We start from the raw sequence: 13,035 nt of genomic DNA, 5'->3' as shown, positions 1-13,035 counted from the left end.
GATACCATAATAAACGAATCATCATCATAAACAGCTACTCCATCCATCGTGGGATGTAAAGTAAGCCTCTAAAAAAAGGTGAAATTGGGAAAAAGAGGGTTTTCCAGTTTTTCCAGACTATTTAAAGAAGATTTAAATATTTTTTAATTGAGACTTGAAACGTGAAAAAATACCAATTTTAAAGTATTTTAAATATATTTTGTAAAAATAAATACAAGAACATACTTTAATAATATATCTATTAATATCTAAAATATAAGTATAATCGGTTCGCTAAACTCAGACACAACTGGCTAGTGATTTTAGTAAGTAATCTTTTTGTTTTTGGCCAATTTTGCCAAAATTGGCAAAATTATTAACTATTTAGTAATTAGTTTTTTGCCGATTTTACCAAATTGGCAAAATTACTTACTAAAATCACTAGCCAGTTGTGTCTTTAGCGAACCGACTATACATAGGTACATGTATTTGGGGTCAAAAATTATAATTTATCTAATAATTAAAAGTATCAAAACCAAAACTTCAAAGGTAGAAAGTACATTATTTAACCAAAGCGCTTAGTGATCTATTTTCATGAGTCTGAATCTTCAGAACAAGCATCTGATGCAGACTCGATCTCCACTTCATCATCCTGGACGGACAAAACCGTCAACCATATTTGAATAAATAGCAACCAACTTCTGAATTTTATCCTGTGATAATATATTTCGTTTGCTTGTATGTCCGAGGCCGTGTATAGACCAGTTTCGTTCTGAAGAGGCGGAAGATGTAGGTCCATTTAAAATTCGGTAGGCAATTGGCTGCCAAGTGTCAAATATTTTCCACCATAATATTACAACGGGATGAGTACTATTCGCACTATCCCATAAAGAATTTCAACTAAAAAATTCAGTTTTTGTTCTAAATTGGGCTATATTTCAAACCACCTTCCCTACATCTAGATTTAGTGAACGAGCCATTTCAGAAATGAAGTCTATAGCTTCCATTAGTTGGTCTTTTTTCAATTGTTCTCCTTTAAAGCGAGCATCAAGAAGATTGGCTACAAAGTGAATCGGCTTAGAACAAAAATCGTAGTGTCTTCAACATATTTTAGCAAAGCTTTCGATAAGAGAACTAGTCTGGTCAACTTGTTGGGGAATATTATAGTGTATTTTATATATTTAAATACTTAAAGATCTTCTGATAATACAGATCTATCCGATTCTACTAAATTTATCGACTTTGATACGGGATGCATAATTTATTTAGTACATTGTAACAAATTTCAATTTTTCCGTATTTTTCTTGTTTTTTTCACATTTGTAAGGTTTGTCTCCAGTATACACTCTTAAATGTGTTTTTAAATTACTTGTATGTAGTACTAAACTGTGTTAAACAGATTTCACACTTGTAAGGTTCTTCTCCAGTGGGGATGGTACAGAATAGCATTTTTCGGTAATATATTGGAACTGAACCTATTCCAGAAACCTAATGCGAGATTTTTATTCCGACGTGAAAACACATCGATCGCCGCTAGCTTGTTCCTAGTTGTGCCACAACTGTTGCGTTGCGTTGCATCGAATTTAGAGGATGTATTTAATTTGATTTTTAAATATATGTATTTATATTTCTTAACATGTTATTTTCCTACAGTTCGTAAATGTATGTAACAACTAATAAATGAAATTTTTCTTACATCTAATTATGGGGTTTTAAATTAAAGCCGAGTTTTATTTAAAATTCGTTTATACAAATGGAAAATGAAGACACTAAGTTATTACACAAGATTAGATTATAGTCATATAAATATTAATAAAAACAAAATCAGAAACAGTCAAAATTTTAAAAGTTTAACCCTTAAGTACTGTACTAACACCCCGTCTCTCAGACGGCATCGCTAGTCGAAAGTGGGATATTTCCCTTCCTAGAAAATTTTGAAGGTCACCCGTTTATGACTTTTCAAGTTGGGTTGTTCTTTAGTAGTACTGAATTCGGCAATTTGCGGCAGGTTGTTATTCGAAAGATATTTAGGCTCAAAATGTGATTTCCGTCTAATAGACGGGTGTTAGTATTTGTGCCCAGTTTGTCATTACACATAATGTGCCCCAGTTCGTGAAAAAACATCAAATAAGGGAATAAAGACCTTGAGGAAACTCTTCTGAAGTGGTTTGATGAGGTAGAAGACGACATAAGCGAAGTTGAATCAATTTGTGATGAAAATATTGCCACTGACTACCATTGCTACACTGTACTAGCTGTAGTACCTGTCAGTTTTTTTTGTGTTTTTTAAAACATTTTTTAAAAAACTTTTTATTTTCATTTTTCTTACTCTTTGTTTAACTTGATTATAAATTTTAATTAAGATTCTTTAATTTGTTTAATTTTTATCACACTTTTTTGTCACGAGTAAAAAGGTACACAAACAATCCTTCCATTCTTGTTATAATGTTTTGTATTTTAATAAATATAGAAAAACTAGATTAACTACTGTGTTTTTTAGATAATCAATACTTTCAGTAAGTCATGGAGATATTTTTTGCATTAAAATATTTAACAAGAACAAAAATTACCACTAAAATGTTAAACCCGTCTGTCAGGCGGTTAGTTAGTGTTTACGTCATTGATTTAAGATGTAATGACTTAATGTTAACGTTACTACATAAGGGTTGAGACGTCTTTCTACATGACATACATGCCATGGATTAGAAATCTGTTGTATAAGTACAGATCTAAACTTCTTTTGAACCGATCCCGTTAAAAAGATGTTATCCGCTGCCGATGCGTTCTCTACGGTGCCCTTATTGATGTCTAAAACCTATTTCCAGAAACCAGTTCAAGTTTTATTGCAAATCTCTTGTCCGACCGACGCTCAAAGTGCACTGAACTAATGTGGAATCGAAACTGATGCCGTAGACGTTTTGTCACTGGTGCGTGGAATAGACGATTGAAACCTAGTCCGAGACACCCGCTCCAGTTCCATCATCTCTATTCTCCAGTATGCACTCTCAAATGTGTTTTAAAAGAGCCAGCCTGAGAAAACTGCATAAGACAGATTTCACACTTGTAAGGTTTGTCCCCAGTATGCACTCTCAAATGTGTTTTCAAATTACTTGAAGTACTAAACTGCATAAAACACATTTCACATTTGTAAGGTTTGTCCCCATTATGAACTCTCAAATGTGTTCTCAAATTACTTGTGGAACTAAACTGTTTTAAACAAATTTCACACTTGTGAGGTTTTTCTCCAGAGTGTACTCTCAAATGTTTTTTCAAAGAAGCTGTCTGAGAAAACTGCATAGAACAAATTTCACACTTGTGAGGTTTTTCCCCAGTGTGCCATATCAAATGTGATTTCAAAGTACCTAGTTCTCTAAATTGGTTTAAACAAATTTCACATTGATAAGGTTTTTCTCCACTATGCATTCTTAAATGCCTTTTCAAATGACTTCCAGTACCAAACTCTGTTAAACAAATTTCACACTTGTGAGGTTTTTCTCCAGTGTGCACTCTCAAATGTGTTTTCAAATTACCTGCCTGAGAAAACTGCGTTAAACAAATTTCACACTTGTAAGGTTTTTCCCCAGTGTGCACTCTCAGGTGTTTTTTCAAATCAACTGCTCTACTAAACTCCTTAAAACAAATTTCACAATGATAAGGCTTTTCTCCAGTATGTACTCTTAAATGTATTTTCAAACTACTTGTAGTACTAAACAGTGATGAACAGATTTCACACTTGTAAGATTCTCCCCCAGTATGCACTCTCAAATGTGATTTCAAATCACCTGCTCTAGTAAAGTCCTTACTACAAATTTCGCACTTATAAGGTTTTTCCCCAGTATGTACTCTTAAATGTGTAGTCAAACTACCTGTAGTACTAAACTGTGTTAAACAAATTTCGCACTTGTAAGGTTTTTCCCCAGTGTGCACTCTCAAATGTGTTTTCAAAGTACCTGCTTGCTTAAACTGCTTAAAACAAATTTTACACTTGTATGGTGTTTCCCCAGTGTGCACTCTCAAATGTTTTCTCAAAGTACCTCCTTCCCTAAATTGTTTTAAACAAATTTCACACTTGTAAGGTTTTTCCCCAGTATGCACCCTCACATGTGTTTTCAATTCGAATGCTCTAACGAACTCCTTAAAACAAACTTCACATTTGTAAAGTCTTTGTTCAGTCGCAAGTTTCATATTTGTGATTAACGGTTTCCCTTCAACTTGTTGAGTCATATAATTGCCTTCGTAAGATAAATCTTCAATTAGTGTCTCCATGATTTCCGTTTTGTGGTCATCTTGGAGATAACCTAAAATACAAACCAACTATAATAAAGGGTGATTTTAGTGAAACGGTACGATTTGGCAACGCTGCTAACGATAAAATAGAGGAGCCGCAGGCTTGCGACGTAAACGTTGTGAATCTAGAGAGTGGGAAGTTTAGTTATCATGGAGACGTTGTCGGGTGAACAACGTGCATTTGCTGTGAAAGCTTATTACAAACATAGTGAAAGTTTTGTGCGTGTCGCAAGCCCTCGGATCCTCTATTTTATCGTCAGCAGCGTTGCCAAATCATACCATTACACTGAATCATCTTGTATAAATATTTGAGTATAAGGGAAAAATAAATTCAATAATCAAATTAAATCATTATAAATTTTAAGACAGCATGTATTAGAAGCTTGTAGTGTATTGCAAAAACATATTTCTTTCTTAACATAGCGCAGTCAATGAGGGTATTTGGCTCTGAATTCTTAATCTGAATATTTTCACAGGAAGTAGGGTATTTGGCTCTGAATTCTTAATCTGAATATTTTCACAGGAAGTAGGGAATCGCCCAAGAAACAAATTGTACCCTATGTCAAAATATACTTTTATCTTGGAGGGTGGTTCCCCTTCACTGCCCATAAATACGGGGTTTTCCCTTTCTCGGGGGTCCTGTTCTTCTTTAGGTGCTGTGTTCATATTCAGACGTTGGTCGTCATCATATTTATTAATTTATTTATTTATCAACGGCATCTATTTACAAAAGCTTAACAATAAATGTTTAAAATATCAAACAGCTCAGAATAATAAACTATAACAAGGATAGACTAAGATTGACATGTAAAAGAGATCACTTATTACAAGATATGTTTTAATTATTTTTTAAATAAACTAATTTTGGAGCAAGTTCGTGACACCTGTCCCTATCGGCTGCTGTGCAAAATAATTCTTCTACCATGGAACCACACCATTGTCTAATATTACTTAACCATGAAAGTTTCTTATGACGAATCCATCTCTTTCCCTCCACTTTGTACGAATACAAAACCACCAGACAGACTTTTTTAACATTTCGCATGGACTAAAACAGGGAGATGGGCTGGCCCCAACATTGTTTAACCTGGCACTGGAGTATGCGGTTAGACAAATGCAAACTGGACGAGGAAATCTACTGACCAACCGAACGGTTCAACTGGCCGCTTATGCTGATGATATTAATATTATGAGTAGAACATCAACAGGAGCACAGGAAACATATGCAGAGTTAAAAACACAAACAAAAATGCTAGGTCTGGAAATTAACACAGAAAAAACAAAAATAATGACTCAGACGAGAAGAAATATAGTCCCAGAAAACATTATACATGAAGATGACATTGAAACGGTTGAAAAGTTTACATACCTGGGAGTAGAAATATATGCCGACGGATCAGAAGATGGAGAAATAAGGAAGAGAATAACGCAGGCAAACAGAGCTTATTTTGCCCTCTCCCATATATTTCGGTCAAAAAGTGTCCACCGAAATACAAAGATGAGAATCTATAAAACCTTAATTCGACCAATAACATGCTATGGCAGTGAAGTCTGGGTGCTGAAAGAAACATCCAAAAACAAACTCGACACATTCGAAAGGAAAGTACTTAGGAGAATACTAGGACCTGTGAGGGAAAACGGAATCTTCAGAAGTCGATACAACAACGAGCTTTATCAACTTTATAAGGAAACGCCCCTGTCATACTTCATTAGATTACAAAGATTGCAATGGGCCGGACATGTGATAAGAATAGGAGAGGTTTGCTACCAAAACGAGCACTGAATGCTAGAATGCAAGGAAAGAGACTGGTTGGGAAGCCACGAAAGCCCTGGGAAGACACAGTAAACAGCGACGCACAAGCCCTTTTAGGAGTCCGTGTATGGAGAAGAGCAGCCACACACAGGCAAGGGTGGAGGCAAAAAATAAAGGAGGCCAAGGCTCAATTTGGGCTGTAGTGTCGTAGAAGAAGAAGATGATATTTAGGTCCTCTAATTCTATGGCTGAAGTATTCTGTTTTTCTCCTCTTTATGATGTTTATGAGAGGACATCTTCATTAATTTCTGAATGCATCATTTGTAGGACATCTTCATTGGAAGTGTGTGAAACCCACTATATCTTTAGGATTTGTCGATAGCACCACAATTCAAATGCTTCTAATTTATTTAGCATTGTGGTTTTTAACGCCCATGTCTCCACCTACACCTCCAACCATACAATAATATACCTAGACCACACATAACATTTCAGGACCTTTTTGTGAATATTCTTGTTCTTTGTCCAAGCATCGTAAATCTCAAATCCACAGCAAAATTATGCTATTTCAGGTTGCCTTGATTCTGGTGTTCCCTTGGATATTACTTTAAGCCAGTGGTTCCCAAACTTTTATGTCTGGCGACCCACCTTCTGGTGTTTTTTCATATTCGCGACCCATCCCTCACCCATGATGATAGAGTAGAGTAGAGTAGAGTATTTATTGGTAATAATGTACAAATGTACTTTTACAGGTCAGCAATAATTAAAATTGTCTAAAATTACATTAAAAGTTGACAGTACTTCAGTAAAAAAAAACCTATTACTAAAATTTAAAAACTAAACACTAATTAAATTACAGGACAAAACAAAATTTAGATCTGAAGTACTCCTCAAATGAGTAGAAAGCACCCATCAGAAGATAATTTTTAATTTGTCTCTTAAATTGGTTAAAATCAAGACTTTTAATAGATATTGGTATACAGTTATAAAATTTCAATGCTAGGTATCTGGTTCCATTTCTGGTCCTCTCAAGTCGACTGAAGTCTGGTACAAGGGCATCATGATTTCTAGTCTGATAAGTATGCTGTTGTGTTTTATACAGATCTACATTTTGATGAACATACAACAGGCACTGCATAATGTACACAGAAGGTAGTGTGAGAATCCTCAGGTTTCTGAAAGACTGCCTACAATCGTCCCGATAACCCTGACCTGTGATTATGCGAATACACTTTCTCTGCTGACCAAACACCTTATCTATATGGCAAGAGTGTCCCCAGGAAAGGATTGCGTAAGTTAGTCGTGAGTGAAAGTTGCTGTGATATGATGTAAGAAGGGTTTGAAGGGAGGTAACCTTAGATAGGTTTCTAAATAAAAAGAGTTGGCTTGAGAGCTTTTGGGAAAGTTTCAGTATGTGCCGTTCCCAAGTGAGTCCCTGATCAAGATAAACACCAAGAAATTTAGCTTCCTGTGAACAATCTGTTAAAATGGGATGTGTAATGGTGTTATGTCTTAGGGTAAAGTTCACTGTTTGTGATTTTGAGTTATTGAGAGAGAGACGATTTGCCAAAAACCATTGGAACAAATTGCTCTCTGTGGTCTCAAGATCAATATCACTGATTTGGGAAGGGTGGTAACTTTGATAGCATGTAGTATCATCAGCAAATAGGACTGTGCTTACCGGGCCCTCTTGTGAAAATCCCAAGTCATTTATATAAATGAGAAATAATATTGGACCTAGAACTGACCCTTGAGGCACTCCATACATCAAAGGTTTTTTATCAGATTTGAGCTGGTTAAAAAACACATATTGAAATCTATCTGATAGATAAGACTCAATCAATTGAATAGACATAGGATGAAAATTATAGGCATGTAATTTTTTAAGAAGAATACTATGAGTGACACAATCAAAAGCTTTAGTAAGATCAAGGAACGAGGCAAGGGTATCAAGAAAGTTTTCAAATCCTTCCAAAATACTGCCTGTAAAATGATCGATAGCAAGTGTTGTTGTTTTGTTTTTTCAATAGTTTTGATAGAAAAAAATAAGGAACACGGTCACTGTAAGCTACACAGCTACTGTAAGGGCCACGCCTAGTGGGTCGCGACCCACCGGTTGGGAAATGCTGCTTTAAGCAAATAGTTTTTATTACCTGGACCCTATTTTCACACCTTCATTTCAATTTCAAAATCCGTTTTTGTTTACATTTGAATTTATGGTTAAGCTACTTCAATAGGTTGTCATATGACTTAGTGTTACTATGGCTTAAGAAGACAGATGGCCTGAAAACTACCTAGATAAATTAAATTGACTGTCTATAAAACACTAATAAGACCAATGCTAACATATTAAGAAACTTGGTCAATTACATACAATGAGGAATGGATGGGGGAATAAAATAACAAAGTTTGTGGAAAAAGCGTATAGAAGTTTTGGAGAACCTGACATTGTAAAGATGCCATAGTCAAAAAAGTTTTTGATCGAAGAGAGCTGATAGGACATTGAGCAAGAGGAAGGCTGAGACATAGGTAACAAGACAACTTGGAGAATGATTTAAAGTCTGTGGGAATTAGAGCACAGAGAAGAGTTGTCAGAGACAGGGGCTAATGAAGGATTGTTCTGAAGAAGGCTTTGGCTTATAAAGAGCTGTGACCCCACTGATGATGATGAAAAATGTTGTGCTTCATAATAAAATAAACTTATTTTATCTCTCCATTTTACTACTACTTATTTGAACACCGAATTGCACCTTGCTTGAATAAAGATTTATTAATCAGGTGAGGACTATGAAAATGATAGTTTATTGATTAGTGAGATGGATAGGATTTGTGTTAAAACTAGGAAAAAGGGAAAAGATTTCAAAAAAAAATAATGCTTTAAAAGTTTCTCCAAACTTGCTGCCTTGTTACATTAACTGAAATTTTCTCTTAACTTTTAGTTACACAAATCTTTTGTGATCAAATCGCTGCTGCCTACGAAAAGTAATATACCTTTCAATAAACGCCACGAAAAACATTATTTTCGATTATATGATTGTGAAAATTATAATCCCTAATAAAGTGTTAGCGAAAAAATTTATTTTTTGAGGAGTATCGGCAAAAAACATCATTTCTGTTTGTGGGTCCACGAAAATTATAATTAGTAAAAAGTTCTCAGAAATAATTGTTTTCGTCAGCAAACACAGAAACAGAAAGGGAAATAATTGTTTTTGTCAGCATCTATTATGAACTAAATATTTTCATTATAAATATTTTGGGAGTTATAATCTTCGCAGACACGCATATAAAAAAAATTGTAATCGCCGATACTTATCAAAGAGTTATTATTTTCACTGGACATGTATTAGGAATCACATTAATCATAGGTACCAGCGAAATACTCTTGCACAGTCCAGAACAACGTGTCTGAAAGTATGGGTCAGTAAATAATTATTATTTAAATGTTTTTTTGCAAAATTGTAATCGATTATATTTAATGAATAATATATGATAATATAATTTTGTATATAAACATTTGTGTCAACATTATATATTACTTATTTTAAATTCCAAATCTCTACTCTACAATCAGAGTTACTGAAAATTGTTTACAAGGCCAGTCTGACACACTGTGTGCGAATAATGGAGGGTAAAAGATGAGTCAAAAGCAATAATAGATAAGAATACTTCACTCCAAATTCGTTACTTGAAGTGATTTAAGTGTGTTGTTTGTAATGTAATGATGACAGATGCTCTCGTCGGTTGTACACCCACCTAATCTTTAGGGAGACAGGGTTTCTCTCATTGGCCATGGTTCACTCCGGGAGCTGGAGCTGCCTACATCTGATGCAAAAAGAGTAAATAATCAGATTGGTATTTCTGTGGTTCATATTTCTTTTGTTAATAAAATATCATTTAAGGAAGAACTTAGTTTGTAATTGTCTACAGCCAAAGCAATACAAAGATTTCATATTACAACATTATTTTTAGGTCTAAGTTAATATGGGACTGCCTACTTAAATACATAATATATTTTACTAACCTTTTTCAGTTTTTTGGTGTTGTTTAAATGGGTTAAGGTTATTTCCATGTTCTATTTCAGTTTTTATAGGGCATTTAATTAAGTCTAAATAATGATAAGTGTCATGTGTACTTTGCCTATTGATTTCCTCTTTAATTTCACATTTGAAGTCATTTACATTTAAAAGAGCATGGTCAAATTCACTGTATCCTATTTCGACTTTACACGTCTCCTCGCTAATTTCTTGTTTTACTTCCATTGAATTAAACTTAATTTTATATATCCGAATTTTACACCCCAAAAAGCGAAAAAGCGAAATCACCGGGATCGATTGACATGATACATGGCAACATGGCACATGACACATGCTTGACTGATTGACATCAATGACTTTTACCACACTTTTACACAGTACCCTTTTGTACAGTTTGTTTTGTTGGTCAGTTTACGCAATGAATATGTGAATTATATATTTATTCTGTAATATTCTCATTATATAAGCGTTTATATTCGTTGGTTTACGTTTAAACACCGGTTTAAATGACATAAAAACAAAATAACATGTAGCTGTATTCGGACAAGATTCGGAATTCGAATACTCTTTTTGAAATAGAAGACAGGGACAGGATACCCTTGTCATCAGCGCCAGCGCCCTCTGCTTCCGTTTATAAAACAAGATAAAATAATTTCCTGGTAAATAGCTTGTCAGTGATTATTAATTTATCGTTTTTATTAAAAGTATCTATTTTAATCTAGAATTTCTCATTATTAATACAATATTTTCTAAATAATTGTCACTTAAATTACAATTTTTACAGAAATAAAGTATTGCCGTTGAAAAATATCTACAAAACCACTTTGGGGGGTGTTCAAAATGGACGTCATTCTTCATATTCGCTAATTGCCGGTGAAAAATATTGTCTAGAGGTAAGATTTTTTACAATATTTAGTTACTTATGTGCTTCCTTAATACCAAAAAAATTTTATAATCAAAGATCATCAATTCATTCGTTTTTGGTGTAATGCGCCATATTGATTTTACATGAAATATTAAATATTAATCACAGAGAATATGACGTTAAGGAGTATCCTTAAAGTATTAATCGACTAAAAATATATTGGTTTCACATTATTGCTGAAAATTAAAATAAAGAGAATAATCAATTTCATGACCTGTTTATCGATTTATTTGTACACCCATCACCCATTATTGCTGCCCTTGAGATAAATGGCTTGTTTATTAACCACGGAAGTGGCATCCTGGTAACTATCGTTTGTTCAATATTTATGCTAATTTCAGTATAATGAAACTTCACCTCATTTAGTTTAAAGGACAAGGAAAGTAGGTAAATTTACCTCTCGGTTCGACGACGGTGGTCTGTCAGGCAAAAACTATGAGGGAAAAAGTTAGTTTTTAAAAAAAGGATGTGTGTGTACTTTGTACGCACGTAAGAAGTTATACTTCTATTATATAATTTCAAACAAATAAATATACTTAACAGTTACAATACAAATAATTAAAAAAAGAATATGAATCGTTGGGGATTTGAACCCATGATCTCTGGTCCAATGCTCTACCAACCAGACTATCAAGCCGCCTGTTATTGACGTTTCGGATATACATAATTACACATCACGGTGACAAGTGAAATATAAAAATAGATATACTACATTCGCTCTCGCGAGATTTTTTTTGAGACATTCGGAATAGGAAACGTACAACACAAAAATTCCTACCTCACACTATTAACTGCTAAAATCAACTTAATCTTTCATTAAAAATAGAAGAATTATTAGAAATAGTGGGAGTGTCTACTAATCTCATAAAATTTATTTCTACAAAATATTTTTATTTTGTACAATAAATAATTTTCTCATTTGCTATCAATACATTATAATGGTTTAGATAAATAAATATTGATTGGCGTAAGGTTTATGTTATTTTTATGTCTGTTTACTATTAATAATATTGGATATAGCAGGTGCGTTGGTTTTGTAGTAATTTCCAGTCACTTCTGACAACTGAATTTTCCAAAAAAGAAATTACTAACGTCAGTGTCAAAAAAAATCTCGCGAGAGCGAATGTAGTATATTCTCCTTTTCATGAACATTTTTCAGTGCGTCACAAATTATAGAAAAAAAGGTAAGTCCGTGATAATACACATTTATGACATTTATTCTAATGTGACATTTTAGTTAAATCTGACAGTTGTCAAATTTTATTTTCAATTTGGAATAAAACCAAATCAATTGTGTCTATTGCATTTATAAAATGGTATTTTCTTTCATTTGTGTAGTCTTATAAATTGTACAGATTATATTGATAATAGTATTATTTTATTTAATAAATAATTCTTTTTTGATTATGGCGCCATCTATCGACAACTAGAATAATCACCAAACTAGAATAATTACCAAAGTATTCACAGATTTAATGCGTTAGAGAGAAATCGAAAAACTGTGACGCACTGAAAGATGATCATGAGAAAAAGAATATGTATTTTATTATTTTATGCCCAAGGAAGACAAATCCAAAGACAAAAATTATAATAAGTAATACATTTACTAAAAAACACTAATATATTATTTTAATGGCTTATTTGAGCTGATACATAATTTGAAAGATTAGTAACGAACTACATACAGTCTGTCTGCGCATGCGCCAGGCAATTATAAAATTTCACCCTCGATCGTAAAGAAGTATAACTTCAATAATCTACATTGTGGAGATTTTCAATATCTGTCATAAAAATGAAAATCTATGTTTTACATTATATTTTACACAAAAAATAGTTTTATTTTTTACCAAAAACTTTACTCTGTCCTGATAGACCACTGCCATTCATTTATGTAACGTTTTTCATATACAGGAACTTACAGCTCCTAGAGAGTAGTTCCCAGATCTAAGTAGTTGTAATAAATTAGGAGTAGATCTAGTAAAAAGGTACAGTATGCAGGTATTATGAGGTTCCGCTTATACTGAGGTACATTAGGTGTCCCATGAAATTCGTATTGA

At 33.5% G+C, this 13,035-nt stretch overlaps 2 protein-coding genes across 5 annotated transcripts in view; one reads left to right on the top strand and one right to left on the bottom strand.

Annotated features, from left to right (window-relative positions):
- Positions 1–1,681: 1,681 nt before the first annotated feature.
- LOC114324421 (zinc finger protein 235-like) lies at positions 1,682–10,559 on the bottom strand. The gene is made up of 2 exons (XM_028272265.2): positions 10,041–10,559; positions 1,682–4,277 (listed from the first exon to the last, which is right to left on the bottom strand). The coding sequence occupies exons 1-2, from the start codon at positions 10,384–10,386 to the stop codon at positions 2,965–2,967; spliced, it is 1,659 nt and encodes a 552-aa protein (XP_028128066.1). The 5' UTR covers positions 10,387–10,559; the 3' UTR covers positions 1,682–2,964.
- A 60-nt stretch (positions 10,560–10,619) lies between these two features.
- LOC114324398 (tetratricopeptide repeat protein 14 homolog) overlaps positions 10,620–13,035 on the top strand; it is a 51,487-nt gene continuing 49,071 nt past the window's right edge. For 3 of the 4 annotated variants that reach the window (XM_028272254.2, XM_028272237.2, XM_028272230.2), the window contains exon 1: positions 10,691–10,946. The gene's annotated coding sequence lies outside the window, so the exon portion shown is untranslated. Of the gene's footprint in view, positions 10,947–13,035 lie in introns of all 4 variants that reach the window. The other variant, XM_028272246.2, reaches the window with a different exon arrangement.

This window comes from Diabrotica virgifera, chromosome 3, assembly GCF_917563875.1.
Source record: "Diabrotica virgifera virgifera chromosome 3, PGI_DIABVI_V3a".
Taxonomy (NCBI): Eukaryota; Metazoa; Arthropoda; class Insecta; order Coleoptera; family Chrysomelidae; genus Diabrotica; species Diabrotica virgifera.
The sequence above is the reverse complement of the archived record's forward strand: the minus strand, read 5'-3'. Positions and strand labels throughout refer to the sequence as shown.

Excerpts from the sequence above, each read along its gene's own strand:
- LOC114324421 (XM_028272265.2), bottom strand. The coding sequence starts at position 10,386 with ATGTGTCATGTGCCATGTTGCCATGTATCATGTCAATCGATCCCGGTG. Across the intron at positions 4,278-10,040 it reads ACACCAAAAAACTGAAAAAG|GTTATCTCCAAGATGACCAC; the intron begins GTTAGTAAAATA and ends TTTGTATTTTAG.